Below are 20,676 nucleotides of genomic sequence, written 5' to 3' on the forward strand. Positions count from 1 at the left end.
TGTGAACGCTTGTCATCCGCGATAAATCCATAATTCTTTTATTTCCAATTTATCCAGTATAAATGAACACATCACCTGGTTGCTAGGTGATTACGGCTATGAATTATAACCATTTTTGCTCACAATTTGCCAAAGGCAAGAACTCGTAACAAAGTTAAAAGAGTAACGGGAGTGCTTAAAAGTCGTTTTAAATATTTGCCATAACCTAACTTCCAAAAAGGAAGAAGTAACTTATTTATTTAAGACGAAATATCTCAAAAAAAGTTGATTTGGTCCAATACCCAGCTGAGTTCTGTACAGTGTAAATGCTAAAAACACAAATCAGACGGGTTTCATAACAAATGACGGCAGTAGTCGTTTCTAAAAGCGGTCGTCATTGGTACATCTATAAGTATAAACAATAACCGCTTAAGTCTGAAATCATGTTAATTAAAAATAAAACTAATTTTAAAACTAAAAACATAATTAGAAGGTACATATCTCATGAAAATATAATTTTCTTGGTAGAATTCGACAGCATACACCTATGTAAACAAACTCTTTCTTAATTCCACTTAGGCGATTATAGCTTATAGCCACAAATATACACATGTATTCATATATATATATATACGTAAAGCCGTTTTTAGTTTTTCATTTGAATTTATATAAAATTATTTGCATTGTTCTCTCTCTATATGAAACTGTAGATCATTTGCATCGTAAGCCTTTCATAAATGTTTAAATGAAAAACCAAAATGTCAACGTAACATTAATTAATTCCCACTGTCTCGAAAGCAAACAAATCAATCTCAATACTTTTAAAAAGTTAGTTTGAATATGTACATATATAATATTATATTTTACTTTAGAAACTTGCTAGTCCAACATTGTCGTTATCAGCCAATGTTTTTTTTTTTTTTACATAAGTATGTATTGGGTATTACATGACAAATAATGGTTAATATAGGGTGATCAATCATGAGGTGCTTTTTTCAATAGTTAAAAAAAAAAACAAAAATGTAAATTATGTTCAAAACCTTTATTTATCATTTGAAAGGACATTCTTTGACATTTACTTTTTGAATATGACTTCATTCAAATGTTGGCCACAACTACGCTTAAGGTGGTCCATTCTGAAGGTCCAATTTTCAATCACTCGTTCGAGCATTTCGACTGGTATGTCGTGAATAACACTATAACCGCTATATTCTCAATACTTCTTGCTGGACGTGGTCTATTCGGTCGAGAATTATCCACCAATGAATATTCGGATTCAAATTTGTTGATGGTAGTTATGTCGAATAGTGTTTAAGGCAGGCCGATTATGTTGACCATAATGCGGTCTAAGCGCACGAAAAACATTTGTCACAGAACGCTGATTTTCATAATACAGTTGAACAATTTGTAGACGTTGTTGCGGTGTGAGTCTTTCCATGATGAAATGCCAAACGCTGTTCAACAAATCCACGATGACAGTTTGCCACAACTCGCGCGCGACCTGTAAAAAAAACGCAAATGAAAAAAACTCCTCTTAATTGATCACCCTATATAAAGATACGGTAGAGTTTTTTATCTAATTTCTTAGATGATTTATACTTGGTCAGTAAAATATACATCTAGATATAGTTATTTATATGTAGTATCTCTTTAGTTTCTGATTGAGAAATAAAAATAAAAACAACACAAAATATTCAATTGCGGGTAAAAATTGGTTTAGGTTTAAATTCATGGGATTCACTTGAAACTGACTCCTCGGGGGTTTTTGGTGTCGCTTTTAAGCAGAAGGGTTACTCATTTAACAAAGAATGACTCGTATGTATTTTTTTAATACACATTACGCTTATTTATACATGCACCCATGGCATAAATAATATAAACGCGTTATTCTGACCAGTTTTGACTACTTTTCCTTTATTTTTTTTTTTTTTGATTCTCATAAATTTTTTATGAAAGTATTATTCATTGTACAATAAACAAATACTATAAAAATCAAAGTTTCAATCTTTGTACAAGATTTATAAAAATTCGAAAATTCTGTATACATTTTAGTATAATAAAATGCAAGTTAGAAGTGGTTCAAATCCTGTTTTTTTTTTTTTTTTGATAATTTTTTTCCGGCTGGTGTTGGACATTTTCTCCACAAAAAGGAACGTATTCAATTTTTTTTACTATGCATATATCATAAATTAAGTATAATGTATATGTGAAGTATGTGCCATTGGAAGCTACAACTTTTCTCCATCTTTCAGGCAGCATACGGATTCCTCTGACGAAAAATACGAGTTCTTTTTGACTTGATCCATTCATTGAGCCAGTTTGCGATGCTCTCGTAAGAAGTAAACCGCTCTCCAATATGGGCTGACTGCATTGATCGGAACAGATGGTAATCCGAAGGTGCATAGTCTGGGGAGTACGGCGGTTGGGGCAAGATTTCCCAATTCAGTCTCTCTAAATATTTCTGGACCGATTTAGCAACGTGTGGCCTGGCGTTGTCATGCCTACCGTCTCATTCCGGCCGCTTTTTTTTTGAGAGCTCGGTTCAAACGCATTAGCTGCAGTCGGCAACGATCGCCAGTGATGGTCTCAGATGGTTTAAGGAGCTCATAATAGATGACACCCTTCTGATCCCACCATATGCACAACGTGAGGGTTATCATAATGGATCCATCTTCAATCGCTAGTGACAATGCTATGCCGAAAACCATTTCTTTTTTGCCGTTCAACAAGCATCTCACACGTCAACCAACATCCAACTCTGTAGACATATCATCAAGGGTTCGCCATGCGTCTTCCTCCAATAATTGTTGTAGTTGAGTATCTTCGAATTTTTTCGGAGACCCTTCGCGATCTTTACCACTCTCGTCGAAATTGCCACTTTGAAAGCGTCGTTACCACTCGTTACAAGTTGTACTTGATGGAGCGTGATTACCGTAAATATTGCTAAATATACTACACGTTTCAGCTGCACATTTCTTTAAAATGTAATAATGAAACATGACTTCCCACAAATGCTGTTTTTCGGGACGAATGTAGACATACATATTTTACGTCAGATAAAAAAAGATCTTTACGCTTCAAACGAATGCCAACTACTGCGATCGAGACATATACACCTTCAAATTACCAGTATATTACAAGAGCGAACACAAAAATAGTATCAGCAGAGACACTACACTATTATCAAAAGGTTGTGGCAATGACAGCTTTCTTCATATTTTCCTTGCTTCCGTCTATGCATGTATGCATATATCTAGATATAATGCCGAATTAGATAATAACCAAGCAGTACAAGGATAAAAAACAAAACATACCTTCAATGCTTTCGTTTCAATGCCATTTTCTTGTTTTGTTGTTTCTCAATATGTTTTTCTGAGAGCAGTGGTTTTAATGATGTGGGACGGTAGGATATGTTCGCTGCCTTCAGTCGACGTTCGATGGTGTTAATACTCACATCTATTCCCTTTTTAGCAAGAACTGATCGTGCTTGGCGTAGTCACAAAGAAGGGTTCCGCTTAAAAAGTTGGACGATCACTTTATCCTGATTTTTTGTCGTCACTCGCTTCAAGCCGCGTTCGGAAAAGTCATCAACATTTTTGTGCACCTTATACCGCTGCGCGCTGGTTCCACATCACAACAAACTTTTTTGATTTTTTAATTACTTTTGCAGCCGCGGTGTAAGATAATTTCGGTCCTTTCGAATGCGTGCACAAAAATACCGCCTCAAAACACTTCGCGTACTCCTCACTCATTTTTGTTTGGTTACGTTTACGGGAAAGTTTTGAACGACACTAACCTGAGTTAGCACTGACGTCGTAGCCCTTGAAGGGACTATTATGCAGCAAAAAAAACAAAAAAATAAATAATTGGCGCGTACACTTCTATAGGTGTTTGGCCGAGCTCCTCCTCCTATTTGTGGTGTGCGTCTTGGTGTTGTTCCACAAATGGAGGGACCTACAGTTTCAAGCCGACTCCGAACAGCAGATATTTTTATGAGGAGCTTTTTCATGGCAGAAATACACTCGGAGGTTTGCCATTGCCTGCCGAGGGGCGACCGCTTTAGAAAAATGTTTTTATTAATTTTGCTTTCACCGAGATTCGAACCAACGACCTCTCAGTGAATTCCGAATGGTGATCACGCACCAACCCATTCGGCTACGGCTATGCAGCAAAAAGGAAACCGAAATATATCTTGAAGTTAAAAAAACCGGTTCTTTTCTTCTGACACAGACTGCATGACTTCAAATAAACTTTATAAATTATATCTGAAACATATTTACTTAGGTACATTCTCCATTTTGGTCACCATTTTTAATTAAATTTAGAATTTTGGCTCAACTCACTAATTTTAATTCGTGTTCACTTTTACTGTGCGATCAGCTGTATTTCTCACTTGCAAATTCTTGCAAGTAAAAACTTGCAACTTCCCCTCAAAATGTAATCTCATTTTGCTCTCTTATTATTTCTAAATTCACTACTCGTTTCGCTATGGACTCATTTTTCAACAAACCAATTACTTCCCTGGGAATACTGTAGTCAATCAACCAACCAACCGGAGTCGATACACTCACAGCGAAGAGAGATTGTCGTCTCTGTCTATGTACATGCATATGTGATTATGTATGTTCAGGCATACATTTGTATGTACGCACAAATTTAGCACATTTGATGCTATTTTTCGGTCCCCCAGTCGATATTCCAAATATTGTACGTACAAAAACAAAGTACCTTCATAGGCGCAGAAGCAGCATTCTAAAACAGCGGTCTTTATTACAACAACAACTACTTCATTCATAACCGCAAGCCTCGTTTATTCATAAAATGAGCCCACCAACTCTTCCCTCACACGCCTTAGCTGTCCATAAGCCTATTTTTCTTGAGGAAGACAAAAATATTTGGTGAACTGTCAATTTTTGTCGTGGCAAGAGCCCGAAACTTCGCATATACATACATATGTATGTAAATATGCCTTCTAAATGCGCAACAGTCGTAGCGAATGGTGATTGCTTCAGCTGCTGTGTGTCAAGTGTGCGCAGAATCACACAAATGATGTAAACAAAAGCCACCGTAAGCTTAAAACAAGTTTACGTCTTCGACATTTCGTACTAATGAAAATTCCAAATCCATTCCTTTTTGTTCTCTTGTAGAAGATAAATACTTAATTAAGATATATCTTCACGTATGGGATTATCCAATTTATAAATAAATGTACGAAGTAAGTAATATAACCGCGGAGTTAGAAATTTACTTTAAAACAAGCTTGCTTCTTCTTTTTTTTTTGCTGTAGTGTATCTGTTTACATATAAATTTTTCTGTACAGCCGGACTTGTTTGGTGTGTCGCACAGTGCCAAATAAAAAATTTTATTGTGCGAAATATACATATTTAGATTGCTGAAATGCTTCAGAAAAAACACGTTTATCCTCATTTTAGACTTAATTTCATCGAAAATATAAAAGCTATAAAAAAAACCGAATATCAAGGATTCAGCGTAATCTAGCCCACTAAGGGACACATTTTTATCAAAATTCATCAATTTTTGCCCACTGTTTATATTGAGCGTTTACTCTTGGTGAATACGAGCAAAGCCATCATTGGTCCGTTTTATTATTCGACACGATGATTTGCGTATCCTCTTATTTTCTACTCCTTAGTTTATGTAAAAAGGAGACAGACAGTCTATTTGAGTGGAAATGGGGTGCCAGTACTGGCACCGCATACAAAATAATTTTTGTTCGAGTTATTATTTGTTCTATGTTATTACTTATTCAATGATTCAACTTACAGTAAAATTGGATTGATTATAAAACATCATACCTAGAAGTCTTCTAAAAATTCTGATTAAGTAGAAAATTTTAAAGAAAATTTTCTGAAATTTGTTAAATTTTGCATAAAGTTTAAAATTTATATAAGGTGTTTGTTATACAATGTACGAATAAAATGTAGCTTGAAAAATGTTGTGATTATTATGAAAAGATGAATGACTTAATATGTTAGCACAAGTTTATATGTCTATATCCACCGCGATTACTCTATACTGTTACCAACAACTGTTATGTTAACAAATTTAAATTACCATTGGGCACAAGGGCGCGCAGATATAAATAAAAATGTGAAATTGAAACATAACCACCCACTTTCGAATTTTCACAGAATTTGCGTTAAATTGTGAACTGCGGGACCTGCCTGTATAAGTGTGTCTACATATAAATATGGACACATATTTATAATATACAACATTTCTTTCAATTAGCGTAAATAGATAATTTTGTGTAAAAATGTATTTGCTTTCCATTATTTGTTTTTTAAATAACAAATTTCAATTCGTTTAATTAGGGTGGTAATTAATTAATATATAATTTGTTGTTTTGCTCTTTTCCTTAGAGCAAGTTCTATTGAGTGTATATCGTGAGAAAATTAAAGAAGGAAACAGTATCTTGTAATAATTTATATATATAAAAATTGAAGACTGGTGAATCCGTTTTGCTCACTTAAAACAAATACGTTTCAAACTGTTACTCCTCGTTATGTATACCACTGATTTCACTTCTTGACTGGCTTGCTGTCTAGCACAGGTTGAATAGTTTTGCCGCCAAAGATTTGGCCCCATCCAATTAAACTAAATCAAAAAAGATGAATTCATTTCATTTCATTTTAGAATATTTCGATTATAAAATACTCACCGCCAATGTTTCTCCACACGACGACTCAATGCAATTTTCTCTCCCTTCTCGGTGCAAACCGGTGTTGTCAACACTATTTTAGCTAAATCACCCTTTGTAGCTGAGATACGACCACCCGTGCTCAAGGATCCTATATTTACTAACAAAATTTCGTTCCTTTGGAGCTTTTCTACTCGAGCTCCCTTCTTATCTCCATCCGTGCGAACGCCCAATAGTCGTCGCAAGAGGTAATACGATATTTCTAACTCAATATAAATGTCGGGAAGATGGCCAACAGCTCCCAGCACCTGGCCAACGAGGCGATCCGCCCGACATAGCGTCGGATCGATCTTCGTACCCACACCAATTAAGCCACCGGGCACCGCGTATTGCAGCTCATTTTGCTCGGCATACAATGAGACGATGCGCGAGAAAATCGGTCTACAGGTAATGTTGCCCTCACTATCCTTCGTGACCACACCGGGACGCACTTCAATCTCCTGACCCACTTTCAGTACACCACATAGAATAGAACCACCAGCTACGCCTCCTTTAAGGTCATTGACTTCACAACCAGGCTTATTCACATCGAAAGAACGTATGACAATTAGACGAGGAGGCGCCTTGAAATCACGTTGGGGTACTGGAATCTTCTTAGTGATATATTCACATAACACCTGGATTAAATAAATTACATATAAAATGTGTTCCCAAATATGCATAACTATAATATTACAACTCACATCAATATTATACTTTAGCTGGGCAGAAATTGGTATGATTGGTGCGCCTTCAGCAACTGTGCCCTGCACGAATTTCGTTATCTCTTCATACTGCTCTTTGGCTTGGCTCTCCTTCACCAGATCGATTTTGTTTTGCAAAATCAGGATTTGTTTCAATTTCATAATTTCAATAGCAGCCAAATGCTCAGAAGTTTGCGGCTGAGGGCATGATTCGTTACCTATCATACAAATAATTTAATTAATATAGAAAAATATGTGTGAGCGCTTAACTTACCGGCGATTAAAAGTAGTGCGGCATCCATTACAGCAGCACCGTTCAACATTGTAGCCATAAGAATGTCGTGACCGGGACAATCCACGAAACTCACGTGACGCACCAACTTGAAACGACCCGAACAGGATGGACGTGCACAGGGGAAGCTGTCATCCTTGCTAGAACCGTCAGATATAAAGCAAGCTGGCCGTGGACACTTTGGATTGTCGCATTTATAAATTTTGGCGTTGGCGTAACCTGTGTTTCATAAAAAATAATATATAAATTCAAATATATTTTTAGAGTCATTGAAAATAAGGAGCTATAAAAAATATCTTCAATAAAATGGAAGTCCTTGTACTGCGTATTTACATAAAATGTCAAATATTCTCGAATGATAAAGGCGCAAAATAAATAGGAAATATAAATCAATGGGCCCTTACAATTCTAACAATTCTACTAGGTTGTTCAATAAGTTTTACGGTTCGGTTGCTACCTAAATTTTTATGTTGGTACACTCTTCATATGAAAGATTGTGAAGCATTTCAGTTTCGGCGTGTCACAGTATTTTCTGCAATGGAAAAATTCCAGTATTGTTTTTAAGTTTTAAAAGTCTATAAGGACTTTTCGCCATCAATTTGTACAGTAGGTAGATGGGTTGCTGAATTGAAAACGATCCACGTCAAGGACGTTCCCACGACAGTCGATTCTACTTTGCCGGAACGACCCGGATTTATAACTGGCCAAGGACTGTCACTTCAGCAGCATTCCACGTACATGCATGGGGAATGTTTACTGCTACAACAACAATATCCCCGAATCTCTAAGCATCTCAATTGGCAGTGTAAGCAATATTTTGAGTGAAGTATTGGGTTTCAGAAAGCTGTGTGCACAATGGGTGCCGCATTCGCTAACAATGGAACAAATCAAATTCATCTTCTCAACAACATTTAGACCGTTTTCAAAAAAATAAAATGGATTTTGTGTGTCGACTCATTACTATGGATCAGACTTGGGGCTATCACCATGATCCTCATACGCAACAAGAGTGGTGTGAACCTGGTGCGAAAGGAATTTTGTTTGTGGATTACGGGCAAACTGGTAAAACAATAGTCTGAGAATTATTATAACCTTTTAGACCAGCTGAAGAAAAAATTTCCTGAAAAAGGACCCATTTTGGGAAATAAAAAAATATTTTTCATCAGGACAATGCACCGTGTCTCAGGAGCATTTTGACAATGGCTAGATAGATAGATTTCTTCGATGTTTGCACTTCGACCTCATGATTTTTTTTATTGTTGTAGCAGCTTACTCCTTTTTATGCTCATGGCTAAAATCCAGGAATTAAAGTTCGAATTGTTGGAGCATGCACCATATTTACCAGATTTAGTCCCTAACGACTTTCATGTGTTTCCAGACCTAAAAAAAATGCATGCGTTGGAAGCGGTTTTCATCAAATGATGAGGTCATAACAGCTGCTGATGCGTATTTTGCAGGCTTTCGAGATTATCACTTTTGGGATGGAATCCATGGACTGGAATCACGTTGGAACAAGTATAATGATGTTCAGGGAGACTTAAAGTGCATTTCAAGCTTTATAATTGTGTTTGTCTTATCGAATCGCAAAACTTATTGAGCAACGTAGTATATATATACTTTCCAGAATATTAGTCATAGTTGCGAACACATTTCTTCTTACGAGGTGTGCAATCTTAAAAAAAACAATTTTAAAACAGATTTTTCACTTCTTCTTAGTATTGCACCTATGCATGTTCGTCCATGTTTGATCCTCTCAAGGAGTTTCGGTGATATATTTTGTACAATTAAAGCACTATAGTCTTTTATATGACCCTGAACTAAGATTTAAAATCTTACTCTAACACATTTTATGTTAAGGGGGTGGTAGGGTTTAGCGCTAAAAAAAACACTTTTTTTGAATTTTTTACAGAAATATGGCTTAAGATACTTTAATAAAATCAGTTGCATGTTATTGTACATCTTTTCAATAAGTTTTTAAAAAATATTAATAATAAAATATTGACAAATAAGCCCATGACAGAGTTTTTTTGGAGATATGTTTTTCGAGAGGTGCTCTGCGGTGCCAATCGGCATTCGTCGTAGAATCATCTGAAACTAAAAAAGTCGAATTTTTCAGTTAAAGTATGACGTAATGCTTCATTTCGATTTTGTGACCCTACCCCTCCTTAAGACAAAGCAAAAAAAAAAAGATTTATACCATATATATATACATATATGTATAACCAAACTCATGACTAATGAAAATCTAGCTTAGGTAAAGAAGTGATATATAGATAAATTAGGAAAAAAGGAGAAAGTATATTGGTATAGATAAAATGAAGACAATAGAAGGGCACATATATAGTTTTTCATGTTTGCAGAACAGAATTTCGAAATACATCATTTTGCAATAAAGTATTTTATCAAGTAGAATTATACAAAACAGAATTTTGTGTCATAAAAGTATTGTGCTCAACCCCTATCTAGTCATGACAAATTTTCTCATAAAAGTCCAATGACCACCATAATACTCTAGTACCATCTACTCGTAGGATAACAACACAAGAAGCACAACAAAAATCGACGAAACTCGACCAAGTACCTGCCAATTATATATTTGCCATGACAGTATAAACTATTTTTTTTATACATATATGGCATAGCTTCGAATTCCTTCAGTTTCACTTATAGAATACTAGTCAAATGGTTTCAACAATAAGTTTTTGTTTATTTAATTTTTGTATTTATGATTTAACTTATTTTAATTTTTTTAAATCGTAGTGATACTTAAGGTTGGTCATAAAAAATATGAATAAATAACCACCCCTTAAAGGCAGTGAAATTACATTTGATAGAACAATACTTAGCAATAGAAATTTTGTCTATTCGTAATACAATGGATTACAAAAACAAAAAATAAGTATATAATAAGCATTTTAACAATGAGTAAGAGTATTGGAAATGGAGTAGGAATTTAACTGTCATGATAATTATCAACAATAGCATCTCCAATTCCAATTTAATTTCACTTTTTGTGAATTGAATCAAAATTTAATATAAATTATTTCTTTTCGTCTTCTTAATGACAACGTTAAATGAAATGTTTGGTTAATTTGTTGATACAATTATTAAAACAATACTTTGCGACAATTGTCTGCACCACAACGGCAAGAGACCTTCTCGGCTGCCGATAAATTTTCATAGTCTGTACGCACATAGTCGAATGTCAATTCCTCTCCGGCTTTTATTGGTCGCAGTGAGAAGAAAGCTAAACGTGGCATATTAATGTCCAGGTTATTGATCCAGAACGGAAACACCGCTAGATTGGGATTGCATGAGTGATTTATAAAATGCGAAATATTGCCGTAGAGTGCCGCATCAATTGTATACACACTCTCCCCAGATGTATTGTAATCTAAATCGAAGAGATAGGTGCGTCCTATGGCGTCATAAGTTTGCCCGCGCTCATTTGCCTCGTCGCTTGTGATTATCTCGCCTACATATTCGCACACGTACTCTCCCTTACGCAACGCTTTCTCGGTCCGCACACCCCAGCCGCATCCATTAAATGTACGGAATATACAAAGTGAGTTGTTGCGTCCACGCTGTATGACTCGATTTACACATTCCTCATTGCAAGCACACCTACTATTGCACTCATAGATGGCCTCCCCAGGTCGGATGCGCAGGCGACCTGCTTTATCGTAAGCAAAATAACTATCCGCCATGCGCGCACAGCAAGTAGATAATGGCGCACATTCCTTTTCACATTGACATCCGATTGGAGGATCTTCCTGCATTTTGACATTCTTTCCTGCGAAACTTTCTTTAATATATTTAAAAGCTGGATCAATAACTTCCAAATCAAATCGATTTTCAACCGTTATTTTCGCTAGATGTTCCACCTGATTCATACGCTCTTGGAAAGCTTGCAGTTCGTTTAATTGCTGCTTGCGTCGATAGTAAATAGGCTTCATTAACATCATATTAATCACGCGCTTGCGTATCTTTTCCGGCTCTCGGAAGCTACGAGATCTGGATGCGCGAAATTGCGCCAACAATATTAAGTCAGCTTTCAGCAGCAAATGGTCATACTTATCCAATTCCTCTATTTGCAATTTGCTCATATCAAAAACTAGACCATTCTCTGCGATTTCAGCCTCAATATGAGTTGTTATCTCTGAAATAATAAATTCGTGCAATGTGTATAGTGACTCAATAAATGGCTCCAGCAATGCACATTCACTGATATTATCGAGCGACTCCCAAGTATTGGTTTCGGGAGGGTATCCCAACCATTTGACAAAGAATATGGGGTTGCCATTAATCGACTCAATCGATTCTATGCGCTCTACTATATACTCGCCATTCACTTTAAATTGTTTCAACTTTTGGCGCTTTGTGAGAGGTGTATGTTCACCATCGGATCCAACGAAGGCGTTGTCAACCTCAAGCTTGTTGCGTTTTTTACCCGATTTCTGTGTTTCGTTTAGCGCATTTATTGCATATGTGAAGATCCGCAAGCGGGGTGTGCTGGAGCTGCCCTTGGGATCGTTGTGAATGCTCATGCCACATTCAGAATGGCTGTCATAACCGCTGCTGGGGCTTGAGGAGCAGCCACGCGTTGGGGCCTGTGAACTACCCATACTGCTGCTTCGTGTGGACGTTCGTGTTAGGTGCGTATCTGCGCTGGCAGTACGTGTCCGCTTATGCTTGCGTGCCCGCAGTGTTGGACGCTCATGATCAACTGGCAGGCTGTTGCGTCGCTTTGCTTCTAACTTCGCCTCGAACTCGCGCAGCAACACTGGCGAACTCAATAATGCGCGTACCCTTTCATCACTGAGACGTTCTGCAGAATTCATATATCATCAACCAGTACCGTATGTCGGGATATAAGACGGAGAGAATCGTGTACAGATGCACGCATGGAATTCCATTTAAAGTGCAAATCAAAAAACCCAAAGAAAAACAAAGAAAAACAGAAATTGAATTAATGTGCTGGATTTTGCTATTTTACATGTTGAAGTTTAGGTAAATAGAACAAAAAGGCAAATCTTAAAATAGGGCAACGTTTTTCTAAAAAGGCAATACAAATTATACTTTCGTCAAATCATGCCCAAATACCTATTTTCCCCTGTGGAACACTCAGAACGGATTGCGAACTAATGGTTAAAAATGTAATAAAATAGCATACAAAGAACTGCAAATATTCCAGCAACTAATTTAATTTACTTTAAATGGAATTCCTTTAGCATGTTTGGATTTCAAGGTGTCAAACTTAAGTAAATGAAAAGGGTGTGCCTTCACCAAATCCCATAAACAAACGGAGGCAATTTACAGCAGCACATTTAGCAGAACACAGGATAATTTATTATTATTATAACGTCTTCATTAAATCGATAATTTATGAATCAGTTATATTTCCAAACTTATTATTAAAAACGATTTATATGTCTTGTAAATACAAATATGTGTAAAAGTAACAAATAAAATTGGTGAATTCATTCAATGATAATGGGTGGTTATAAAACACGATGAAAGTAGCTTTAGCTCAGACTCAGTTTTCTGAATGAAAAGTGCCTTCTGTAAGCATAAAAACGGCTTGTAGCACCTGAAAAAAAGAAACCTGAGCTAAAACTCATATTCTGCACAATATTTGAAAGCATTGTAACGAAAGTGTGGGAAAAATTATGGGCTTACTTACTAAAAAACCTGTATAGCTTAGATTACATGTATTGCGGTTTTTAGCAAATTTTGAATGGTGTTTCGTATTGCCACATTGAAATATGCTTTTGGTTTTAAACATTTTACAAAAAACTAGATTTGAGTTTTAAACGTATGGGTAATTTATTAAGTAAGTGATTTACTAGGTAACATTAACACACTCACTTTAGTTCGACGACGGTCGGTTGGTTCTACGTTGCCGGAATGACCCGGCTTTATATACGGCCAAGGACTTGTCACTCCAGTATCATTCCCCGTTCATGTACGGGGAATGTGTATGATGATACAACAACAACAACAACACACTCCCTTCTTCTTTTAGGCAAAAATATTTAACAGCTAGAACTCTAATGGTGTTTCTTTTCTCGCAATATCGCCACTCGCTTCTGATCTCCACAAAAAGTACGGGTGGGCGTTGTTCAACTGCTCCCATTTAGCTTCGGTATCCGTTCATATTACGAAAATTGGACAAAATCTTGGTTTTTTCATGTCTAAGCACGAGGCCTCAGTGGTGTAACAAGCCCTCTAATATTTTGGACTACTTTTGAATAATCAATGGAATGCCTGAAGTGAATACGGTAAAAACTAAGTCCAGGTAGGGTTAAAAATAGGTGCAAAGCAGTTATAGCAATGGTTCTATGGAACTCTGGTCGATTTCATTCGGTCGATTCGTTTTTATAGCTCCGACGAATAAGTATTACCAAACCACTACATCATAATTGGTGTAAGTCAAAATCTTATTTATTGAAAGAAAAATAAGTAAATACTTCAACCGCGTAACCGATACCCACATGAGTACTGGCACAAAGGACTCGAGGTAAAAATTAATCAGAGCAGTAAAATTTTGATTTTCTATTCGCAGCATAGGGTTCCATGTTTTTTTTCTCAAACTGTGGTACTCTGATTAGGCGAATGTGTATTTCTACAAAAGGTGATGGTGAGTGTTATTCAACAGATATTCGTTTATCAGTGTACACAAGTTCGACAGAATATATATATTATTATTAATTATATACATTTTATATTATTAATTACATATTGTATTATATCAAATAAATATATAATTTGTGGAAATGCTGAATTTTCCTAACAAATAATTCACCTATTCAATATCCATCAATGGACCATTCTCTAATCTGGTTTTGTAAACACAAATTAACTACATACATATTACTAATCAACTATATTTTCAATACAGTCGGTTCTACATTACCAGCAGTATTATTCAAACATTTACGGGGAAAGTTTATGCTGTTACAACAGCAACCACTACGCTAACAGAATTAGAACATATTATATTTTTTTCATCTTGTTAAAAAAACACCGATTTTCGAGATTTAATCCAATGAGTAGCAGTTCTCTTATGCTTTGTTTATTGTTATGGAGAAAGAATAAAGGGGACGGGAAACTGTAGATGCGCAACATTGAGAAATGTCAACTTGATAATGTTGGGTTAAATTTTTCGAAGGTCTAGTTCCTCTTGCACAGAAAACTTGCTTTCAATACATTTGTCTATTACTTGTCTATTACGCAGATGCCATGGCTCATTATAAGACCGTAAGCTTTTATTTTAATTTTAATTTAATTTATTAACTTCACTTTGTGATTTTATTTTCTGGAAAAATTTTAAAGGTTAGGTTAGGTTTTTGTGGCAGTCGGTTGTGGCAGTTGTTGTGGTACCACTGTGTAACACGGGAACCTTACTGTTTATTTATCATGGAACCATTTATACTCTCTTATAGATGGGTAATTTTTCTTCCAACAAAAGATAGTTCCGTCAGAGTCAAAATGGTATTTTCCTAACAACCTTGCTCTTCTCCTAGCTGAGGCTTAACAATTACAGAGGAAGTGTTCTACTGTTTCTTCGTCTTTCTCGTCTATACAACTTCCACAGTATTCATGAGAAAATACTCCTAGCGAGTTCGAATTTACTTATAAATTGGATAAATAGTATAGTAGCGTATAGCAGAGAGACAAACAGACGAACTATCAATTAAATTGATAGAGCGATGCTCAATATTCTGGATAAGATATCGGACGCAGTTTCTCTGGAGGAGGAATAAAACAACAAAAGCAGCGTCAGAATAGATATATAGACCGAGTTATTATATAAGTGTTTTAAATAGTCCTTTAACATAACTGTTCCATATCCAGGAAGAATTTATTGCTCATTTAACTGAATAAATTACTAAATGAACAACGTAAAACAAAGTTCATCCCCTTTAAAACGTTGGCGGAAATGAATACATATTGTTCCGAAAAGTAGGTAGATGAAATAACTTCCTCGAATATCTTCGCCCTATACCTGCCTGGAGGATGGTTCCATGTGTAGAAGTCCACGCAAGTGGGGAAAGTTACTGATCGCCATTCACTTGGGAGTGGCCAGGACGATTCTTCTACATATGGTTCAAGCAGCTCACAACGTCCGGGATTAGCCCACGTATCCTCTGGTTAGCTTCCGAACACCCGTTCGGGAGTGAGCTAACGTGAGAAGGCGAAACATTCCAGGATAGCTGGTTGTGCGCTGGGTTTGGGACCCGCCACTTAAAAATCCTCCCCAATGAAAAGATTAAAAAAGCCTCGGATGAGAACTGCCTTTACTGATGACGACCCCTGCAAACGAAATAAGGAATATGATTTGAGGCCATGCACCTGGAATGTCCGGTCCCTTAATGGGGAAGGTGCCTCTGCCCGGCTGGTTGATGTCCTCGTGAGAATAAAGGCTGACATCACTGCCATCCAAGAGATGCGATGGACGGGGCAAGGAAAGAAAACCATAGGACCTTGCGACGTCTACTACAGCTGCCATGTAAAGGAGCGCAAATTCGGTGTCGGATTTGTTGTGGGAGAGAGACTTCGTCGCCAAGTACTGTCGTTCACTCCGGTGGACGAGCGTCTCGCAACAATCCGCATCAAAGCCAGATTTTTCAACATATCGCTAATTTGCGCCCACGCCCCGACGGAAGAGAAGGACGATGCGACCAAAGATTCCTTCTATGAGCGCCTGGAACGTTCCTATGAGCGCTGCCCCCGCCACGACATAAAAATCGTGCTTGGCGACTTCAACGCCAGGGTGGGCAAGGAGGGAATTTTTGGTCCCACAGTCGGAAAATTCAGCCTGCACAACGAAACATCCGGTAACGGACAGAGGCTGATCGACTTCGCCGGGGCCCGAAACATGGTAGTCTGCAGCACCAGATTCCAGCATAAGAAAATACACCAAGCTACCTGGCTGTCTCCTGATCGAAAAACGCGAAACCAGATCGATCATGTTGTGATAGATGGAAGACACGCTTCTAGTGTATTAGATGTACGTACGATCCGAGGACCCAACATCGACTCGGATCATTACCTTGTTGCAGCCAAACTGCGCACCCGCCTCTGTGCAGCAAAAAACGTGCATCTACCTACGCAAAGAATGTTCGACATCGAAAAGCTGCAATCACAACAGACAGCCAGGAGATTCGCCACTCGACTCTCACTCCTGCTCTCCGAAAGCACTGCCCAACAAATCGGCATACGCGAGCAATGGAGCAACATTTCTCGTTCCCTACGTACCGCCGCCGAAGAAGAAATCGGATTCCGGCGAGCCCGAAAAAACAATTGGTACGACGAGGAGTGTCATGCTGCCGCAGAAAGAAAAGATGCCGCCTATAGAGCCACGCTGCGATCGGGCGCAACGCGAGCCATGTGGGATCGCTACAGAGAGCTGAAAAAGGAAGAGAGACGTATTATCCGACAGAAGAAACGAGAGGCCGAAATACGTGAGTGCGAGGAGCTTGAGATGCTGGCCAATAGGAACAACGCCCGAAAATTCTACCAGAAAGTTCGGCGGCTTACAGAAGGTTTTAAGACCGGGGCGTTTTCCTGTAAGAACAAAGACGGCGATCTGGTGACTGACGTACAGAGCAATCTTAAATTATGGAGAGAACACTTCTCGAACCTGTTAAACAGTGACAGCTGCGCATGTCATAGAGAATGTGAAGATCCCGATACCCCAATCGATGACGACGGAATTGTAGTTCCGTTACCCGATCATGACGAGGTGAGAATAGCGATAACGCGCCTAAAGAACAACAAAGCCGCGGGCGCCGACGGACTCCCGGCTGAGCTATTCAAACATGGCGGCGAGGAGCTGGTAAGGTGCATGCATCAGCTCCTATGCAAAATATGGTCGGATGAAAGCATGCCTGCCGATTGGAATTTAAGTGTGCTCTGCCCAATCCATAAGAAGGGCGATCCTGCAATTTGTGCCAATTACCGCGGGATTAGTCTTCTAAATATCGCCTATAAGGTTCTAGCGAGCGTATTGTGTGAAAGGCTGAAGCCCACCGTCAACCAACTGATTGGACCTTATCAGTGTGGCTTCAGACCTGGAAAGTCTACCATCGACCAAATATTCTCAATACGCCAAATCTTGGAAAAGACCCACGAAAGGAGAATCGACACACACCATCTTTTCGTCGACTTCAAAGCTGCATTCGACAGTACAGAAAGGAGTTACCTGTATGCCGCTATGTCTGAATTTGGTATCCCCGCAAAACTAATACGGCTATGTAAGATGACGTTGCTCAACACCAGCAGCGCCGTCAGAATTGGGAAGGACCTCTCCGAGCCGTTTGATACCAAACGAGGTTTCAGACAGGGTGACTCACTGTCGTGTGACTTCTTTAACCTGATGTTGGAGAGCATCGTACGAGCCGCAGAACTTAATCGCTCAGGCACAATATTTTATAAGAGCGTACAATTACTGGCGTATGCCGATGATATTGACATCATCGGCCTTAACAACCGCGCTGTTAGTTCTGCCTTCTCCAAACTGGATAAAGAGGCAAAGCGAATGGGTCTGGTGGTGAATGAGGACAAAACGAAGTACCTCCTGTCTTCAAACAAACAGTCGGCGCACTCGCGTATCGGCACCCACGTCACTGTAGACAGTTATAATTTTGAGGTTGTAAAAGACTTCGTGTATTTGGGAACCAGCATTAACACCTATAACAATGTCAGCCTTGAAATCCAACGTAGAATCTCTCTTGCCAACAAGTGCTACTTTGGACTAAGTAGGCAACTGAGCAGTAAAGTCCTCTCTCGACGAACAAAACTAACACTCTACAAGACTCTCATCATGCCCGTCCTGACGTATGGCGCAGAAGCTTGGACGATGACAACATCCGATGAAGCGACGCTTGGAGTGTTCGAGAGAAAGATTCTGCGTAAGATTTTTGGACCTTTGCACGTTGGCAACGGCGAATATCGCAGACGATGGAACGATGAGCTGTATGAGCTTTACGACGACATAGACATAGCGCAGCGAATAAAGATCCAGCGGCTACGTTGGCTGGGTCATGTCGTCCGAATGGATACAAACGCTCCGGCTTTGAAAGTATTCGATGCGGTACCAGCTGGTGGTAGCAGAGGAAGAGGAAGGCCTCCTCTGCGTTGGAAAGATCAGGTGGAGAAGGACTTGGCTTCACTTGGTGTGTCCAATTGGCGCCGGTTAGCACGAGAAAGAAACGACTGGCGCGCTTTATTAAGCTCGGCCAAAATCGCGTAAGCGGTTATCGCGCCAATTAAGAAGAAGAATACCTGCTAACCCTTATTCCTTTTCTTTTTTTTTTTTTTTTTTGAGGAAACTTTGAATTTTATATTATACACATTCACTTTAATAAAAATTAACTACATGTACCTGCATATATGAGTTCTATATTAATTTACATATAGTATGATTTTCAACATCAAAACTGTTACTGACTGATTTATTTGCATATTATCCATTAAACTATAAAATATTTATACCTTAAAATTAATGTTAATCATACATACCGAGCTTAATGGTGATGTTTCTCTCCAGCTCATTTTTAAAGCGTACAGTTTGAACTCCAGAAATAGCTTTAACAACGGTTGATTTGCCGTGTGCTACATGTCCAATAGTACCAATATTAATTGTAGCTTGGCGTGATATTACCTCAGGGGAAAGCGCAGTTAAATTTTCAACATCCTGAAAGTACAAAATGATCAACCTTTTGAAGGAACTAATAAATACATGAAGCTTAAAAAAGTGGTAGACAGCTGGAAAATGGAGTCCCAGAGAAAATTTTCCTTTATTGAAATGAGGTTAGAATACTCAAATTGCATCAGAAATACTTGCGACTGCTAATAGTACACCGACGCCACTAAAGTCGAGCTAATGCATTTAGGATTAAATTGTCTATATAAGCTCATTACATAGCATATTATTAGTAAAGTTGTTGGCAGAATTGTTTTTGGTCTTCATAAGCCACGTGCAGTATTTCTGGTCAGCCTTTTACACCAATCATTGGAAATTAAAAATTTAGTTAGTTAAATTAAAGTCATCAAAGATGCAATATGGAAACGGCACATCACTATTTCTCGGAGATATCGCTCGGAATTCCGCGAACATTAGTCAGTAGTAAATATTTTTCTTTTCATTGACGAATTTCCTTTCAGCCGTATCTGCCGCGTTGTACTCTACCAACGCTGAAATAGCTTTTACATTGCTACTCATCCCGAAACGGATTCAACTTTTTCTGCCGCTTCTAAGCACTTACCAAGTTGCTAAGATCCTGCTTTTGCAAATTTGTATTCACACCTATTTGTGCTTCTATCGTTGACATCTTTTATGTTTTTAAACTATTAATTCACACGTCTAAAAAATAATTCGATTCACACTCGTTTACACCTAACATCAAAATTTATCGGTCACTTGAAAAGAAATATGCCAACTTCACGCGGCGCCTTTCTATGAGCAAGCGAACCAGTAGAATTGTGAGAGTGAGATAGCTAATGAGTTAAATTCAACAGCGGTGTATTTTTGTCATGCATTATATATTTTCACTAGCATTTATTTACTTGGACGACAAAAATTTGTTGTGCAAGTTTACGGTCAGTTATCCAGTGGTAGTTTAACTGTGGTGAGTTTAATAATAGGTTCACATATAATACGTTTTCGAACTTAATTCCCAATCCGTAATTAAAATGCGAGATCATCCGTACAAAATTTCTTTCCCGAAATCTGAGATTATAAAATAGTCTCAGATTATAAACATACTTTTTGCTGTACAACCCCGTGCTTTCTGTGTTACCGATAATTATTATTGCAAATACCAGAAGAAACGTTAAAGTAAAAACTAAATGAAATGGTTGCCGGTAAAGATGAGGTTTGTAGTTATAATTCTAACAAAATTTGTGTTCAATATTATTAATTAAGCATTCATATTGCAGCAAAAATGGAGTGTCTATACAGCTTTGGCCTGGCATTGCGTATTTTAAAATGTATT

General features: G+C 37.9%; 1 protein-coding gene across 2 annotated transcripts; it reads right to left on the bottom strand.

Annotated features, from left to right (window-relative positions):
* Positions 1–6,227: 6,227 nt before the first annotated feature.
* Positions 6,228–20,223, bottom strand: LOC129245826 (eukaryotic translation initiation factor 2 subunit 3). Of its 2 annotated transcripts, XM_054884252.1 has the most exons (6): positions 19,948–20,150; positions 19,202–19,376; positions 7,658–7,894; positions 7,384–7,601; positions 6,662–7,317; positions 6,228–6,597 (listed from the first exon to the last, which is right to left on the bottom strand). In XM_054884252.1, the coding sequence occupies exons 1-6, from the start codon at positions 20,011–20,013 to the stop codon at positions 6,522–6,524; spliced, it is 1,428 nt and encodes a 475-aa protein (XP_054740227.1). In that variant the 5' UTR covers positions 20,014–20,150; the 3' UTR covers positions 6,228–6,521. The 2 variants fall into 2 exon arrangements, with proteins under 2 accessions (XP_054740227.1, XP_054740217.1); XM_054884242.1 differs by lacking the exons at positions 6,228–6,597; positions 6,662–7,317; positions 7,384–7,601; positions 7,658–7,894 and adding an exon at positions 10,422–12,503 and having other exon boundaries at positions 19,948–20,223.
* Between the last annotated feature and the right edge of the window lie 453 nt (positions 20,224–20,676).

This window comes from Anastrepha obliqua, chromosome 1, assembly GCF_027943255.1.
Source record: "Anastrepha obliqua isolate idAnaObli1 chromosome 1, idAnaObli1_1.0, whole genome shotgun sequence".
Classification (NCBI taxonomy): Eukaryota; Metazoa; Arthropoda; class Insecta; order Diptera; family Tephritidae; genus Anastrepha; species Anastrepha obliqua.